General features: G+C 54.0%; 1 protein-coding gene across 1 annotated transcript in view; it reads left to right on the forward strand.

The window, feature by feature from the left end:
- GLI2 (GLI family zinc finger 2) overlaps positions 1-18,474 on the forward strand; it is a 261,229-nt gene that overhangs the window by 229,534 nt on the left and 13,221 nt on the right. The window contains exons 6-9 of the mRNA XM_019974048.2: positions 10,200-10,401; positions 12,084-12,297; positions 13,920-14,042; positions 17,067-17,201. Coding sequence (XP_019829607.2) covers positions 10,200-10,401; positions 12,084-12,297; positions 13,920-14,042; positions 17,067-17,201 — 674 coding nt within the window. The remainder of the gene's footprint in view (positions 1-10,199; positions 10,402-12,083; positions 12,298-13,919; positions 14,043-17,066; positions 17,202-18,474) is intronic.

The following is an 18,474-nucleotide window of genomic DNA, read 5'->3' on the forward strand; positions in this document are numbered from 1 at the left end:
CACCCAGTCCTGTACCAGCTCCCAACACAGCCTCTCAACTCAGGCTCCCTCCACCTGATCCCCCACCTCCTTGGATCATGGATCCCCCCTCCTTGGATCATGTATCCCCCTCTTCTCCCCGGCCCCCATCACCCTCAGGGTCAAGCCCAGACTTTACAGTGTGGCCTGAGCAGCCTTCCCTCCAGCCTGTCTCCTCCCACCTACACACTTTGCTGCACTCCCCATGCTCTTGTGCCTCTGTGCCTGCTCCCGCAGGCTGGCCTGGCTCCATCCCGCAGAGGTCGCAGGGCTCAGGTCAGCTGGCACTTCTCCTGAGACACCACCCACATCAGCTCCCCTTGGGTTCTGCACCTCCCTCTGCCCACCTGCAGGACGACCCCCCGCCCCCAACCCAGGTACACCAGCTGTACCTGGCTGGTACGTCTGTCTTCACACACCCTGCAGGTCCGGAGCATGGCTGCCAAGGAACAGGGATCTTGTATTTGTGGGGTGAGGGAGGGAGTATCGGCCACAAAAGAACCTGGGGTAGAAAGATGCCACTTAGTCGGGAAGAAGCCGTGCTGAGGCCAGCAGCTGTCAGTCTGCAGGAGCCTGGACAGGAACACAGCCACTTTGTTCTGGGGCGCTCAGTGCTTGACAGCGAGTGGGGCTGAGCATCTGAGGCAAGGGATTGCGTGAGCTCAGTGGTGGGCATGGGAGCTGCCCCAAAGAACTCGGCACACCCACAGCTGTCCTGCCACTGTCTCAGTTTTGAGGGTGTGATGGGCTTCAGGGCGCAGAGGGGAGCATCACCACCTCCAGCCTCGGCCTGAACAGACACTGACTCATGGCAGGTGATTTTCCTGAGTCAAGATGGATTTCAGCAACAGATTGTTTCTTTGCCCTGTTTCCCATCAGTTAGGATCCAAGGAAATCAGCGTGAAGTGTACTATGATTTCCTGTGTTTGTTGTTACCTACATTGTTTTTTCCAAACCAGTTTCGACCAGAACTTTGCTTCTGCTTTTCCAAGTTCTAGGCGTTTCTGTGCAGCGCCCATGTCTATGAAGATGTGTTGCTCATGTGGCCCCTGAGAGACTCAGGTGATCACGGTCCAAGCCTGTGCCTGGTGGAGCAGACCTGCCTCTGGGGAGTCCCTGACCCCCACTCCTGTGAACTGTGGGAGCCAGGAAACCCATCAGTTCCAGAGTTTCTGGCTGGTCCCAGCTGCACAGATCTGGGGAGAGATGCTCCCAGGATGCTCTGTCCACCCAGTGGAGGTGTGTGGTTCTTCCAATCAAGTTTCCTTGTGCTCAGACTCTCACAGAGGAAGGTGTACCGGCCAGGGGCCAGGGCAGTGGGGCTCAGGGGACCACCTGTGAAGGGGCCCTGAGGCTCTGAGGGCCTGTGTTCCCATGAGGACGCTGCCCCCATACACAGGACAGTGACGTGTGAGCTCCCTGTGGGTGCGGGGGCCCTGAGAGCTCATGGGGAGTCGGGGAGACTGTGTGTATGTGTGTTTGTCTCTCTCTTTTACACATCCACACTCATATTGCACTCATGCCATATCTGCTGCCACACACACCATACCCTCACCACACACACACACACCATACCCCTCCATACGCACACCCTGCACCCACACGTGCTACATCCCCACTACATGCACACACCACACATACACACCATATACACACACCATACCCCTACTACGCACACACACCATATACACACACCATGCCTCTCCATACACACACCCTGCACCCACACATGCTACATCCCCACTATATGCACACACCACACACACACACCATATACACACACCAGACCCCCACCACACACACACACACACCCTGCACCCACACATGCTACATCCCCACTACATGCACACACCACATACACACACCATACCCCTACTACACACACACTATATATACACACCATACCCCCACCACACACACACACACACACTCCATACCCCTCCATACACACACCCTGCACCAACACATGCCACATCCCCACTACATGCACACACCACACACACACACCATATATACACACCAGACCCCCACCACACACACACACACACACACACACACACACGCCCTGCACCAACACATGCCACATCCCCACTACATGCACACACCACACACACACACCATATACACACACCATACCCCTACTACACACACACACCATATAAACACACCATACCCCCACCACACACACACACTCACACACACACACCATGCCTCTCCATACACACACCCTGCACCCACACGTGCTACATCCCCACTACATGCACACACCACACATACACACCATATACACACACCATACCCCTACTACGCACACACACCATATACACACACCATGCCTCTCCATACACACACCCTGCACCCACACATGCTACATCCCCACTATATGCACACACCACACACACACACCATATACACACACCAGACCCCCACCACACACACACACACACGCCCTGCACCCACACATGCTACATCCCCACTACATGCACACACCACATACACACACCATACCCCTACTACACACACACTATATATACACACCATACCCCCACCACACACACACACACACACTCCATACCCCTCCATACACACACCCTGCACCAACACATGCCACATCCCCACTACATGCACACACCACACACACACACCATATATACACACCAGACCCCCACCATACACACACACACACACACACACGCCCTGCACCAACACATGCCACATCCCCACTACATGCACACACCACACACACACACCATATACACACACCATACCCCTACTACACACACACACCATATAAACACACCATACCCCCACCACACACACACACTCACACACACACACCATGCCTCTCCATACACACACCCTGCACCCACACATGCTACATCCCCACTACATGCACACACCACACACACACACACACACACTATACCCCTACCACACACACACACACACACACCACAAACACACACATAAGCACATACCATACCCCCACCACACACACACACACACCCTGCACTCACACATGCTACATCCCCACTACATGCACACACCACACAAACACACACACCATACCCCTACCACACACACACACTATATACACACACCATACCCCTACCACACATACACACACACCACAGACACATATGCACATACCATACGCCCCCCTCAACACACACCCACCCTACACCCACACATGCCACATCCCCACTACACATGCACACATCACACACAGACACCATACACACACACACCATACCCCACCACACACACACACGCACACACACACTGTACCGCACATCCCCACAAGACACACACCACATATACCTGCCATACCCCCACCACACACACACTCATTCACTCTCCTCATTCATTCTGAGGATACTTACTGAGCACCTACTATGTGCCAGGCATGGTGCTAGGTGCTCGGGATGCAGCATGCCAAGCCCTGCCCTTGTGCTCACCGTCCAGTGGGGCTGTTCTGAGGAAGCTCCTTGTCGGGACAAAGAATACCTGTCCTGAGGCCGCCCCACCTCCCCAGTCTCCTTCCTCAGCTCCTTCCCTTCATGTTGCAAGAGGAGGCAGAACTATGGGGGAGAGAATTTCCAGAGGCATCAACTGTCGAGCTAAGGCGAGATCAGGTCCACCCACCTGACTGAGAGGAGGCCTGCAGAGAGGGTGTCAGGAAGGCCACCCAGGGCCACATCAGCAGAGAGTGTCCCCAGTCCACCCAGCGGCAAACCAACCACAATCTACTTTAGCCAAGTACCATCTGCACAGTTATTTATTTAATATTAAATTTTTAACAGACTTGTCTTAACATAGATGTTTATTTTTTTCATGAAATGAGAAACCCATTGATATCTGTGGAAGAGGTCCCCATCTGTGTATCTGTCAAGCCTAAAATGGTCTCCTTTGGGTTGTGTGTGTGTCCTAGGCTGAGGGAGATGCCCCAGTCTTAGCAGTGAGGCTGGAGGTGGTAGGTACTTATTGAATGGAAAAGCCAAGCCCTCTCTCTGCCCTCCAGAGCACGGGGCCAGGCTGTGGGCAGGACAGGGGCATTGCCTGAGGAAGCCCCCCGCCCTCTGCTGGAGCCTCCAGGTGGTCGATGAAGGACCATTGCCCCATTCTTTAAGAAGGCTGATTTATAGCCGGAAGCTGTGGAGTGATGTGCCTTTGGAAGGTAATAGATAACCAGTCAGGGAATCCAAGGTTATCATTCTGCCTAGTGGTTCTCTAGAGAGCGGGGAAGTCACTGGTTGTCACCGGGGCCTTAAGATGGAATTTTCTCATGTGATGCTGTTGAGTATCGGTGATTTAACGGCAGGCTGGCAGCAGCCGCAATCCCACCCCCTCCCACCCTCACCACATTGAGAAGATTGAAATGTTTCCGATTGAAATGTTGTCTGTTTACAGCCCATATTTCCTCTGAGCGGTATATTTTATCGTCATATTGACACTAATTTGAATCGGATGTCACCTCCGTTCTGACGCCCGTTCTTTATGCTGCCGGCAGGTCCGGGGAGGTTTCAGAAACCAATTACATTGATCACACCACAGAGAGGCAGAGGAGGTAATGGAGGGACTGATAGAGGCCTCATTTGGGTGGGGCCTCTGTGCCCAGCCCGCCAACAGGAGGGAGACCAGGGGCAGGGTGCTGAGTGCAGGCTCAGGCTGGATGGTGTGTCCGGGTCATCTGGTAGAGCTGCAGAAACAGTCTCATGATAAAAGTGTTAGGAAGTCACTGTCCAGATGAGGAGCCTCAGGCCCAGAGCCCTACATTTCTTTTATCTCTATCATAGATCCAGGAAATACCCTCAGTCTCACACCTCTGGGCTCCCAAACCTTGGTGCTTTTTACTCCCCCACAAGAGGGTTTGTGGACAGCTAAGTTTGGGGCAGGTTAAGGTCCTCAAGCTATATTTCCTTAGAACATCTCCGCAGTGAATCCAGAAATGATCTGAGTGAGGGGCTGGGCCATGCAAGAATGCTCCCTGAGCAGGGGATAAGAGTTCAGAAGCCCTGACATGAGGCTGCACATGTGCTCAGTCGCTCAGTCGTGTCCAGCTCTCTTTGCAACCGCATGGACTGTAGCCCGCCAGGCTCCTCTGTCCATGAGATTTCCCATTTCTGACACCCAGCTCAGAGCCTGTAGACAGGGACAGAAACTGGGTCTTCCTAGGTCCAGGGTCTGATTTTACATCTCCTGCTGATCCCAGCTGCCCCAGGAAAGGCCACACTCCCCCTCCCACCCCTGCAAGCACTCCAGGGTTGCCTGGGCTCACCCTGCTTAGGTGGTATCTGTCGAATCCTGCCTGGAGCTGCAGGTACCATTGTGCCCTCTCACTGGGATCCTGAGATCCAGGAGACGAGGCCGAGCATCCTTGCTTACAGCCCCCACAGTGTCCAGGCCTGTGCTGGGCAAGCTGCTGTGCAAGGGTCTGATGGGTGCTTGAACTAACACCAAATGAACAAAAGAAAGGACTAATGGATTAAACGTGGTCCAGATGCAGGTGATGACAGGAGTGGGTAGCATCTGGCGTTCGCCCAGGTGAGAGCAGGCAGGTGGCTGGTCACCCAGTGGCTGTTGGCTATCAGAACGGGGGCATCCACAGATGAATGGACGTGACGACTCCACCAATCCCAGTCATAAATCACAGGAGAAGCCACGGGAAATGAGTGCCAGGCTTTTCTTTCTATTTAGTAATTTATCAAGGGAAGAGGCACATTAATAAACATATTTCCCTTGAGGGGTGGGAATAACAGAGATGAATATCACTGTCAGATTTGGCCTGTTTCCTCTTGTTAGGGGCGCTCATGAGGGTGGGAATCCAAATATTAGTAGCAAAATCTTTTTTGTTGTTGTTTTTAACATATTACAAAGATGTGTGTATTTCTTAATTTGTGTGATATTACATCTCACCCTGCCCATGTATTTTCCCATTTGCCACTCAGTTCATAAGTAATAGAAGTCTTTTGAAAGATTCACTTTTACATCTTGCTTAGAGTTGCCTTTAAAGTGATCATGAACAAGGAATGAACCCAGTAAATAAGAATTAAGACGCTTAGAGGATGCCCAGATGGATGGATGGGTGTTTAGGGACAGATGTCCTCCTGTGTGGCCCAGTCATTTCTCTCTAGATCTGCTGTCTTTTTTTTAAGGCTGCCCAGGGATGCAGGATCTTAGTTCCCCAACCAGGGATCAAACCCGTGCAGGGGAAGCATGGAGTCCTAACCACTGGCCCGACAGGGAATTCCCTAGATTTGCTGTACTTTATTCCATTATTAGCTCTAAGCTTACCTTGCTCACCAAAAGAGTCCTTCTTGCCCCTAAAGAAGCCATATTGCTGCTGCTGCTAAGTCACTTCAGTTGTGTCTGACTCTGTACGACCCCATAGACGGCAGCCCACCAGGCTCCTCCATCCATGGGATTTTCCAGGCAAGAGTACTGGAGTGGGGTGCCATTGCCTTCTCTGAAGGAAGCCATATTAATTCAGCTTTATTTTGGAAGCTCTACTGGGTTTGAGGCACTGTCCATGGTGCTGTCCCTGAGTTGTCAGGGCAAACCTACTGCACTGCACCCATTGTACAGATGAGCATAGAGAGGCTCGAGAGGCTAAGTCATGCACCAGGACAGCCACTACACATCAGTCTGTCTGTGTGCACCCATTGCTGTGGGTGTGTGTCTCCACCTAGGGCCCCCAAGCCCCTGAAAACCAGCCCTGGTTATCTGCCCTCACCACCTGGGTAGAAGCAGTGTGGTGATGGTTCTGGTGTCCTGCTTTTCAATCATTCTCTACTTCCCCTGGCTGTGAGACCTTGGGCAAACTTCTTGTCTTGTCCTTTGTAAAATGTGGCTCATAATAGTCCCTTCCCTATGGGACAGTTGTGAAGATTAAACTGCTTTATACTTTAAAATGCTTAGAAGTCACAGACACCCTCGGGCACTCAGTAAATACTGACTTTGAACAGTTCTCCCTTGACACACCAGGCCTCTGCCCCATGCCCAGTGTTTAGCATCTCCACTGAGCTAACCACAGAATCTGCTGATCCCAGTGTTGGGATTCAATGGTGAGCAGGGAGCCCTTGTCCCTGATTCATGGAGGCAGGAGGAACAGGAGCAATCAGACATACACAAGAGGGTTCAAACTCCCTCAGAAGGGACTGGGGTGCCCTGAGATCATCCGGGCAGGGGGGAGGGCAGCCCAACTCCAGGAGGTCAGTGACGTTTTCCTGGGGAAAGTGATGACCCTGCTGAGGACAGAGCACTACAGACAGAGGAAATAGTACATGCAAAGGCACTGTGCCAGGGACAGGAGGAGGCTGGCAAGGGAGGCAGGCAGTGGCACCCACAGGGCCACTGTGTAAGCAACACTGAGGACTTGTGCCTTTTTCATAACAGCAGTGGGAGCTCTGGAAAGGTTTGAGTTGGGCAGATACAAGGATGTGATCTGGTTTGGCCATAGTGAGGAATGTGGATTGGACGGCAGTTAGTTAAGGGCCCCGGGATACCCTAGGCAATTGGTGGGCTGGACTGGTGGAAGTCGAGGGAAAGGGGGCATGTGGAGGGCTTCAGCGGAGACTCAGTTGTGAGGGAGATGAGGAGGGGTCAGGCCGGCTCCCACTCCCCAACTCTGCTGCTGTATGGGTGGCGGATGCCCACAAGGCCCAGCCCTGCAGGAGTGGGGCTGTGTGGGCTGAACTAGGGCTGCTGCCCTGCAGATGCGGGAGGCTAGGTGGGCAACTGCCGTCAGAAAGCTCACTGTCAGAGCTGCTTAAAGTGGGGAATGGAAAGCAGTTTGTGGTGGGATCTTGCTGGCCCTGCCCCTCCCCACCTCTCTGAAGGTGGACACTGAGGACCCAGAAAAGCCACGCATCAGGGCTCCTCTGGACCTGGGTCCGAATCCTGCCCTTGAGCAAGTCTCTAACCTCCCCAAACTCAGTTTCTTATTTGCACAGCTGGGTTTGCGTCTCGGGGGACCGTTCACTTCAGTCGCTCAGTCATGTCTGACTCTTTGTGGCCCCATGGACTGCAGCATGCCAGGCTTCCCTGTCCATTACCAACTTCCGGGGGACACTCTTGGGGGACAGTTGTGGCTGTTAATTGCAACAGTGGGTCTGAATGTCCTAATTGGTGGCCATCACTGGGTTATACATCACACCAAAATCCGGAAGCAGGCATTTATCCAAACACCACACCAAATGGATACACACCGTCTCTAGTTGCTGACAGGCTAGGATGTGTCTGTTCTTGGTCCAGAATGATTGTTCAGATGGGTGGGCACAGCCCAGGCTCCGTCAGGCTGACCTTGTGTTCCTGGGATCCTTCCCACCGCAAGAGAAAGATGGTGACATGGTCTGAGCGTGTCACCTGCTGGCCTGGGTGCCAGCCATGCTCCTGGGCCCCTCTGCGAGGCAGTGTCCCCCACAGCATCTATGGAGTACCTTCTGTGACCCACCATAGCCCTGCTTCCTAAAAGATAAACAAGCCCCAGTTCTCAGAAGCCAACAGAATACACAGACAAAAACAAAGATGTGCTACAAGGGCTTCATCCTTCTGGTTGAAAACAAAGTCTGCAATTACATGCGTGCTGCAACTGTGGAGTATTTCGGAGTACCCAGGCCATCTCAGCATCTGTCATCCCACTGCAGCCTGGTGACCCCAGTGCTGAAAGGGTTCCCATTTTATACTAAGGACATGGAGGAACATTCCAGTCTTGTACAGCTTAGCAGTTTGCCCCAAGCCATGCAGCTGACTTGTACACACATACATACAGGGTACCAGCCCTCACCCCACCCCAGGCCATTGGTCTTGGACCCAGCATCCCTATCCATAAGGGAGACAGGAGAGAAAATACCAGAATCCCCTTGCAGCCGGGGGATTCCAGGGCCTCCTCTGTCCTCTCCACAGCCTCAGAGAGGTGTTTCTCCTCGGGGCCCAGCAGTAAAGGGATTTCCCAGATTTGCCAGCCAAGGATAAGTGTTGGGGGAGAGCCAGGCGTGGTCGCCCCCCAGGGCAGGAGACAGTGGAGCAGCGGTTCAGCTGAGGCTTCTTCACTTGGTGGCTGTGGGCTTTCTAGGGGGCCAGCTAGTCCTGGGGATGGGCGTTCAGAGGGTCTCAGGGTTCACTCCTGCCCCCAGTGCTCCTGCAGTGGTGGTGGTGTGGCACACTGATATGCTGACCCTGCAGCCAGGACAGCCTACGTCTTCCTGGAGCAGGGACCTACAGGGTCTGAACAGGCAGAGGGAGGAAGGCATCGCGAGCCCAGGCATGGGAGTGGGTTGGGCCAGGCCGTGTGCATCAGAGGCTGGGGTCCAGCAGCCGCTGCTCTTGTTCACAGGCAACCCCTCCAGCCCAAATGAGCCTGAATGCCACTGGAGGGAAGGGTGTAGGCAGGGGTACAGCATGCCCCTGTGCCAGGCATGCCTCACACATCATGTGATTCGCTCTACAGTTAGGTGGAGCCTAACCTTTACAGTGAGGGAATAGGCCCAGGGAGGGTCTGGAGAAGTTGGAAACCTTGGAAGGTGGGTCGTTGTCCAGAGACGGTGTCAAAACATTTCGAGGCCTCTGTGTGTCCAGAGGGGAGAACAGGACCCTGAACGGCAGAGGAGAGGCTGTAAGCAGGAGCCTGTGGGAACAGGGAGCCCTGCTGGGGCAGGTGCTCCTCCCTCCCCACAGTTGTGTGCATACGTACAGGGGAGGGGAGAGAGTATTCATGGGCAGTCAGATAGGATGTACAACTCTAAGCCGTCTGTGAGAAGCCAGGGAGGTGGGCTACCCGTGGGGAGGGTCGGGAAGGGGCAGAGTGGCTGCTGGGCCCTGCTTCTTGGCCTGATGCTGGCTTCTCAGGTGGGTTCCCTTTATGAGAGGCCACCAGGCAGCTCACCTGCGGTTTGTTCCTTGGCTGTCGTGCCTTTAAGCATTGCTGCATGCAGTCCCAGCCTCTGTGTGTCTAACAGGAGAGGCACGAACACAGCTCCTCGGCACACCAGGTGTGGACAGATCCATCCTGCAGAAGAGCAAACTTGAGATTGAGAGAGGCCCATGCCCCAGAGCCCCCAGCTGGACAGGGGCAGAGCTGCAGTCCCATCAGACCGGTCCCCTTCCCCCAAGTCCCGTCCCTCTGTCTCGTCCCCTCTGTGAGCGCCATCACGCTCATGCGGCTTGGCTTGGATGTTCCGCAGTGTCACGTTTCTCCAGCCCCCGGGTGACACCCCGCCTGAGCCGCAAGCGGGCGCTGTCCATCTCCCCGCTCTCAGACGCCAGCCTCGACCTCCAGCGCATGATCCGGACCTCGCCCAACTCGCTGGTGGCCTACATCAACAACTCCCGCAGCAGCTCGGCTGCCAGCGGCTCCTACGGACACCTGTCGGCCGGTGCCCTCAGGTGAGCCTGGGCCAAGAGCTGGGGCGGGAATGGAAGCCGGGCGGGGGCCCAGAGGGGCGGGTCTGCACAGGCCATCCCAGGAGAAAGACAAGACTTGTATTATTTTTTAATTTGTTAAAGTATAGTTGATTTGCAATGTCGTGTTAGTTTCTGCTGTACAGCAAAATGACTCAGTTAAACAGATATTCTTTTTCATATTCTTTTCCATGATGTTTTATCCCAGATATTGAATATAGTTCCCTGTGCTATCCAGTAGCACCTTATTGTTCACAGGACTTGCTATAAGTCAGCCGACTTGCAACTATTCCATGAATTCAAAACCAGTAGGGATGATATTGAAATGTGCCAACATTTGGGTACATCTTCGTGAGCCTGTTTTTCACCCACCAAACAATTTCTGATGTGATTAGTTACCCTTACCGAGCCTGTTATGAAAGATTCCACCATAAAGTCCAAGGCTGACTTTGCTAATATTTCAGCGGGTGTCCCTGACCAGCACTGGAAGTACCATACTGACTTGGCCCTCACATGTCTGGGCTGGCAGAGGCCTCCCTCCTGGGTCACAGCATGGCACACCCAAACCTCCTCAACACTGCCTACCCTGTCCCCTCTGTGCAGCCCTCGGCTTTTGAGAGAACTCAGACTCCAGCCAACCTGACTGAAACCCACGACCTTCCCATGGCCCTCCAGAAAGAGGGCATGGGGGGCAGATAGAAATGTCAGGAGAGCTCAGCCGAAGGACCAGGACAAGGAAGGATAATGACTGCATCTGTTATCTTTTGGTGCATGACAGAACAAACAGAAACCAAAAAACAGTTTGGAAGCAGTTTCAAACAACAATAAACATTTACCATCTTGCACCGTTTCTGAAGGTTAGGAGTATGAGACTGGCTTAGCCTCAGGTCTCAGGAGGTTGCAGTCAAGATGTCAGCCAGTGAGACTCACCTGCCTCTGGGCATCTGTTTCCAGGATGGCTCGCCCTCAGGGCTGTTGGCTCAAGCTTCAGTTCCTCTTCACAGGAGCCCCCCCACATGCTGCTTGAGCATACTCACAGCATGGCAGCCAGCTCCCCTTCCTCCAGCGCCCAGGGGAAGTGATCCCACAGAGAGCAAGGAGGAAGCCACAGCATCGTCTATGACTTAGCCTCAGAGGGTACCATTTCTCCCTTGATAGATCTGGGATAGATCCGTTCTGTAAAGACTGGTGGGTTCATAGGCAGATCACCTGGTAGAGCTCAGAAGTGCAGTAGGAGTTCAAGAAAAGAGGAGAATGTGAACAGAGGCCTCAGGGTGCACTTCCTGGACGAGGGGGCATTAGAACAGACATCAGAGGTCAAAATGGGTTCAAATAGTTCAGGGGCATCAGTGATGCAGGGATGCATCTCAGGCATCAGAGCAGTGAAGGGCCAGGATGTGGGGAGGGACTTGCCAGGGCAGAAGGCTGCATCCTGGGGCAGGGCCTAGTGTCTAGCACAGAGGAGGACGCCTGAGACAGCAGGCGGTGGGGAGCCGCAGCTGGTGCTTGAATGAGGTAAAGTCATAGTAATGGGGAGAGGTCAGCAACTTGACCATCCTGATCTCTGGGCAGGGTCCTGTCTGCCCAGGACATGTAAGCCTCACAGAACCATGCTCCCCACCCCACCCCAACCCCACTCCTTCAACCTTGTCTGCACTTCTCTGCAGCCCAGCCTTCACCTTCCCCCACCCCATCAACCCCGTGGCCTACCAGCAGATCCTGAGCCAGCAGAGGGGCCTGGGCTCAGCCTTCGGACACACGCCACCCCTGATCCAGCCCTCGCCCACCTTCCTGGCCCAGCAGCCAGTGGCCTTCACCTCCATCAATGCCACACCCACCCAGCTCAGTAGCAGCAGCAACTGTCTGAGTGACGCCAATCAGGTAGGTGGGTGCAGGGAGCAGGGGGGCCACCAGCTACTCCTATGAACCCAGGGAAGGCCGATTGTGGCCATCTCATGCCAAGAACTTGTGGAAGGACTCTGGGCACAGGTCTGACTGGCAGGATACCTCTGGGCAGAGACCACGTGATCAAATGGGCCTTGGGCTCGATACCTGGTCAGGAGACCCAGACTGGGGCTTCACACTGCCCTCACTCCCTGTCGGCAAGAGCCCAGCCTCAATTTTTTGGCCACCTGTCTAATAAGACTAATGAGCAAATGGAGAAACTCTAGGATTCAGAGTCAGGCATCATACAGGGGCTTCATACATAGCACGTAACATGGATGAAACAGATGGAGTCATGGCTAATACCATGCAGCTTAGTTTTAGAGCATGAGAGCCATCTTATTTGACTTTCCCAATGGTCCTTGGACAGGCCTGGGCCCACTCACACAGTACCTGGCACACACTTGGTGCCATGAGCATTTGATGAATGAATGAGGTCCTTTTTTGCAGATGAGGAAATGTAACTGGAGTCATGGAGACAGTATGAGACAGCGAGAAGGGCACAGGCCTCGGAATCAGACAGTGTTTTGAACCCTGATTTGCCCGAAAGCTCTTTCAGCCTGAGCTGACGCCCCTTCAGAGTAGGGCCTGCCACCCATATTAAGTCACTGTACCTGGGTCCACCTGGATCCTGGTTAGCACCCATGATGACAGTTCTTGAGGTGAAGCACAGGCCACTCAGTTAAGGAGCAGCTCTCCCCAGGGCTCCAGCCAGCCACCCAGCACCTCCCCCAGATGGTGGCTGTCAGCTTTTGTCACACCCCCTGACACTTGAACTGTGGTGCTGGAGAAGACTCTTGAAAGTCCCTTGGACAGCCAGGAGATCAAACCAGTAAATCCTAAAGGAGATCAACCCTGAATATTCATTGGAAGGACTGATGCGGAAGCTGAAGCTCCAATACTTTGGCCACCTGATGCGAAGAGCTGACTCACTGGAAGACCCTGATAGTGGGAAAGATTGAAGGCAGGAGGATAAGGGAATGACAGAGGATGAGATGGTTGGATGGCATCACCGACTCAATAGACATGAGTTTGAGCAAACTCTAGGAGATGGTATAAGACAGGGAGGCCTGGCGTGCTGCAGTCCATGGGTTCACAAAGAGTCAGACATGACTGAGCAATTGAACAACTGACACTGTAGCTCTAACCTGCTTGTCCCAAGGAACCACACTCTTCTGTCCTGCTCTTCAGGCCCTGATAGGGCCTGAGTGGCCAGGCCCTATCGTCCTCAAACCCAGAGTTGCCCCTGACTTGGAGGGCTGAGAAGTTGAGGCCACTGAGTCAGGAGTGGGGGTCCCCAGCATTTCTCAAAGAGAGGGTCTCCTGCTCCATCTCTGTGGGGTGGGGGCTATATGGTGGGGAGGAGGGCGCTGATGGGCCAAGCTCTGGGCTCTCCTGGCTGTATCCCTGGCCTGAGGACTGAGCTGGGGTGTAGAGTGGAGTGTTTCTGAAACTGCAGTCACAAATGTTGACACAGATGGTCCCAGAGGTAAAGCCCCAGGAAAACTTGGGAGGTCCTGCCCGCATGTGATGGGTCCCTCTGTGCTTCCTTCTCTCAGAACAAGCAGAGCAGCGAGTCAGCCGTGAGCAGCACTGTCAACCCCATCATCATTCACAAGCGCAGCAAGGTCAAAACTGAGGCTGACGGCCTACGGCCAGCCTCCCCACTGACCCTAACACAGGTAACCTGCCAGCTGTCCTCGGGCCGGGCTCCAGCCTTGTCCCCTAGGGGCCGTGACTCTGTTGGGAATGAGTGGTGGACAGCTTGCATGAATGAATGAGTAAAGGAATGACCCAGAGAGGGAACATTGCAAGTTCAAGGAGGGCTGGAGCTGTGTCCCTGCTCCCTGCACCCCATGTGCTCATCAAGCACCCACTGAACAAAAGAAGGAAGGGAGGCAAGGATGCTGGGTCTGCAGCACAAGCCCCAGGTAAACTGAGTCGCTCACAGCCCCTGAACAGCTCAGGCCCATCCTTGCTCCCTCTCCCTGGAAATCTGTCCCCCACCTTATCCCCTGGACAGTAGGAGTCACATCCGTCCAGAGGCTCCCCCGACCCCGCCAGCTTCTGGGTCACTTTGTCTCCTGCGCTGCCTGGTCAGCTTTAGAAAGGTGGCGCTTTAGGAACAGTGCCTGGTTTGGCTCTGTGCCACCAGGTTTGCACAGGGCCTGGTGTGCAGTAGCTGGGAGATAAGGTTTTCTAAGGACTCAATGCCAAGTTGAGGGAGTGAGTGTTCCAGTGTGCAGGAGGGGAGAGGGGACAGGTCCTGGTGGGAAGGAGAGGAACAGAGCCACCTGAGGCCCATAATGGGCCTCTGAGGTTCCTGGAGATCCTGTCACTTGTTCCAACATCAGGCTGGCAGGCATGCAGCCCCAGTTCCTGGGAGGGTCAGTGTGTATACTGAGCTCCAGGGCCACCTCTCATGGTACCTCCACCCATTACTGCAGAATCAGCAGCTTTGACACCGAGCGTCCTGGGGGCCTCTGGTCCCCATCTTCCCTACATCTGCCGGACCATCCTTTATCAAACCTGTAAGCCATCGGGCATGCTCCGGGCACTTAATTTTTATGAAATATTGGGTTCTGTTATTGTCAGGCAAACACAGGGGTTGGTGACAAATTCTTTTCCCTTCACTGACGCCAAAGCATCTCCGCGTGATGCATGGTCTCCACGCGGCCGGCCATCATTGGGGGCCGTTGAAATTGATGAGGACAGCACGCATCCAAGGGAGATAAATGCGCTGGAGCTTCGGGGACAGGACTGCAGGGCATGGGGGCGCAGTGCAGGCAAGGGCGCTCAGCCCCAGGGAGCCTGCTGCCCTTCCTCATTCACCCGGTGTCGGGGGATGGGGTGGGGGCTGGCACACAGAGCCCTCCCTCCTGCCCAGCTCGGCTCCCACCTCATGTCAAGAAAGGACAGGCGTTTATCACCAGGAGGCTGTCACCATGTCACTCAGGGTCCTGATTCACTGACCTGACAGGGTCCTTTGCTCCCTGACTCACTTGCAAGGTGGATGGGCTCTTTCTTTTGGCAGAACAGAACAAGTCCCTCCTGGGCTTCAGCCCTCAGACTCCTGGGCTAGGATGCCACCCCGCTGAATCTGGAGACCTGCCCCCCTTCTTGTCCGTCCTCCTCCGCTCAGGTCCACCTGGCAGCTTTTTCACACCTTTTCCGAAATAAGCAGATCAGGCAGCTTGAGGAGTAATAAGGTTATCTCCAGTTTTTCTGGAAGTGCAGAGGTGTTCAGAAGCCCTGCCCATTGCTAGACATTTGGGACAGAATGTTCCTGCCCCTCCTTTTAAGGTGGGCTGAGTGCTGCTGCCTGGGGACTTAACTGAACAACATGTCATCATTTTCCAGAACGCAAACATTGATTGTAAGGTGCTCTGGGAAATGACACCTAGAACCCGCCTCTTGGAGGAGCCCTTGCAGCATTTTGGAAAGCCAATCCTGGGTGCGAGTCTGCATCAGCCATGGGAGGGTCATGGGGCTGGTTTCTGCCCCTAGAAATGCACTTGGCTTCTGGAGGGAGGCTGAGGTGGGGGCTGCAGCCTCCAATTCATTGAGTCTCTGGAGCCTGCTAGGGGCTGGGGTGCCTATCTGTGGGGAGAGGGTGTCTTCCCCCCACCACTCAGCCTGAGTTATGAATGCTTTCCCTGGAGGCTCTTTTGAAAGACAGAACATTCCTGCCATTTTGGAAATAGTTTGCAAGTGAAACAGGTCCCTTAACATCTGCCCTTTTGCCTGGCTTTGCCCTGAGCCTGCCCCATAGGCCAGGGGGTCCTGGGGAGGCCTCGGCCCTCTCTGGGGGGCTTCGCCAGGCCTGCCTCCCAAACTGGCCATCTGTGCCTCTCCCCAGGCCCTCTCCTGGAACCACTCAGATTGTCCCGGGCTCCCTGCTTTGAGGCTGCCCCCCACCCCCCACGAGCTCTGTTAGCATCGGCTGGGATGGGGGCGACCTTGTGGGGTTTACTCTTGGTCTGTTGCTGCTTCGAGAGGAAAAGGCTTTGTCCTCTTTGAAAGGAGCTTTGATGCCTATAATCAGTGGAAGGCGCACCTTAGGGGCCTTTCCTTCCCCCTGAAATGGGCACACATGGGCTCCAGCGTGGCCAGAAACATGAACCCAGACCACAAATGCACTGTGTTCTGGAGGGAACGGTCAGCCTCCACTTGAATGTTAGGGTGCCTGGCTGTGGTAGCAGCATACAAACACCCACATTTTAGGCTTGTTGCAGGGAAGCCGATTCTGGGAGAGTACTCTGGGTGCCATGTATGACCCTGGGAGGAGGGGACAGTACAAGGATAAGGCCAGGCCAATGTGTGTGGAGTTTCCTCTTGCCTCCAAAGAAGAGCCGACCCTGTTCATATACATACTGTGAATACAAATGCCCCATCCCAGCCTGTGGGGCCCACCCCAGCTCTCCCCGGAGGAGACCATATCCGATAAGCAAAAGTCACTGCCCTCCTGTCTCCTGTTCTCGGAGCCATGTCCACTGGACCCAGGATGTGATGGGACACCTGGCAAGCCAGCATATGTGCGTGCCTGTGGGTGCATGCGTGTGATGTGTATGTGAGCGCAGGTGTGCCTCCACCTAGACCAGCCCATGGGTCCTTGGCACAGCCTTCACGGGGCTGACAGTGACCTTTCCCCGGGACCAGGTGGCTGCACAAGGCTCACGTGGGTATGCTCTGCCCCACTCCCCCAGGAGCAGCTGGCTGACCTCAAGGAGGACCTGGAGAGAGACGATTGTAAGCAGGAGGCTGAGGTGGTCATCTATGAGACCAACTGCCACTGGGAGGACTGCACCAAGGAGTACGACACGCAGGAGCAGCTGGTGCACGTAAGCCCCTGAGCACCTGCACCTGGCCACGCGGAGCTTCCAGGCCCTCTGCTAGAGAGAAGGGACCCCAGAGGTGCCTGCACCACCTCCTGGGCAAGTGGGAGGCATGATTACTTACCAAAACTGTACTTATTTCTAAAATGGGGCTTATAAATACCTATGTCATACAAGAGAGGAAGAAAAATAAGGAGAAAGTTAGAAGGAAAAGGAGCAATAAAATAAAGCCCAGAATAAAGTTAGTATTAAAAACCAAGTATTCTGAGCTAGAGGTCACATACACATCTCTCTCTTTTTTCTTTAAGCTTCCTGGCAGTCAGAGCAAAGAGGGAAAGAGGATTAGTTAAGTCAGCCAGTGCCCACAAGATAATAACAAACCTAACACTGAAATCTGAAAGAAGGTCCTCCCATGGAGAAAGGAATTGGTCGTTTCCTCTTGGAGACCGTGCACAGATACTCAGTGTACATGGGTGCAGTTGAATGTATACGCCCATACAAGGAGTGAGCTGCTTAAAAATGCCTAGTTACTGACAGACCAGGAGATCAGAGATCTTGAGAACTGGGTGTGCTCTTCAGGGTCTGCCTCTAAACTCCCTACAGCAGCAGCCACTGCGGGCTAACTTGTGCAGTGCAAAAAGCAGGAACAGGGGCTTAAGGCAGGAGGTGCCTAGCTTCCTACCTGACCCCACCACAGTGCGCCAAGCAGTTCTGAACAAGTGACTGCACCTCTGGGAGCCTCAGTTTTTCCCTCCTGTAAATAAAGGTGGAGCCCACCCTACAGAGGGCTGAAGGCTGACTATGATACCAGCATAAACACTTAGCAGAGAGCAACCCTCCAAACAGCAATTCCCTCCTAGTTCTTCCTCCCTGTTCCCCACACCAGCCGAGTGTTCTCCTCCTCTGCATCTAGAAAAGAACTTTAAGTCAAGAATTAGTCTCCCCCAGTCCCAACACACACACTTTTTAGTGAGTGAGTGTCTATAAAGATGAACCTACACCAAGCTGGCAGCTCAAGTGCTGGGTAGATACACACCAACACACATACATACACACACACACACACACACGCAGCGGTCACACCTACAGGCTATCCCACATGAGTTGCCTCCTCCCCAGGTCTGTAAATCAACATTTAAGACACTGCCCACTCCCCCTGCTTAGTTTTGGCATGAGCTTGCACTCAAAGACTGTAGGGTTCTTTTGCCTTGGGGTTTTTCACTCCAAACTCTCACCCAGGGGACTGGAGTTTCTTAGCAAACCCATTACTGCTGATGTT

Source organism: Bos indicus, chromosome 2 (genome assembly GCF_029378745.1).
Source record: "Bos indicus isolate NIAB-ARS_2022 breed Sahiwal x Tharparkar chromosome 2, NIAB-ARS_B.indTharparkar_mat_pri_1.0, whole genome shotgun sequence".
In the NCBI taxonomy this organism is placed as follows: domain Eukaryota; kingdom Metazoa; phylum Chordata; class Mammalia; order Artiodactyla; family Bovidae; genus Bos; species Bos indicus.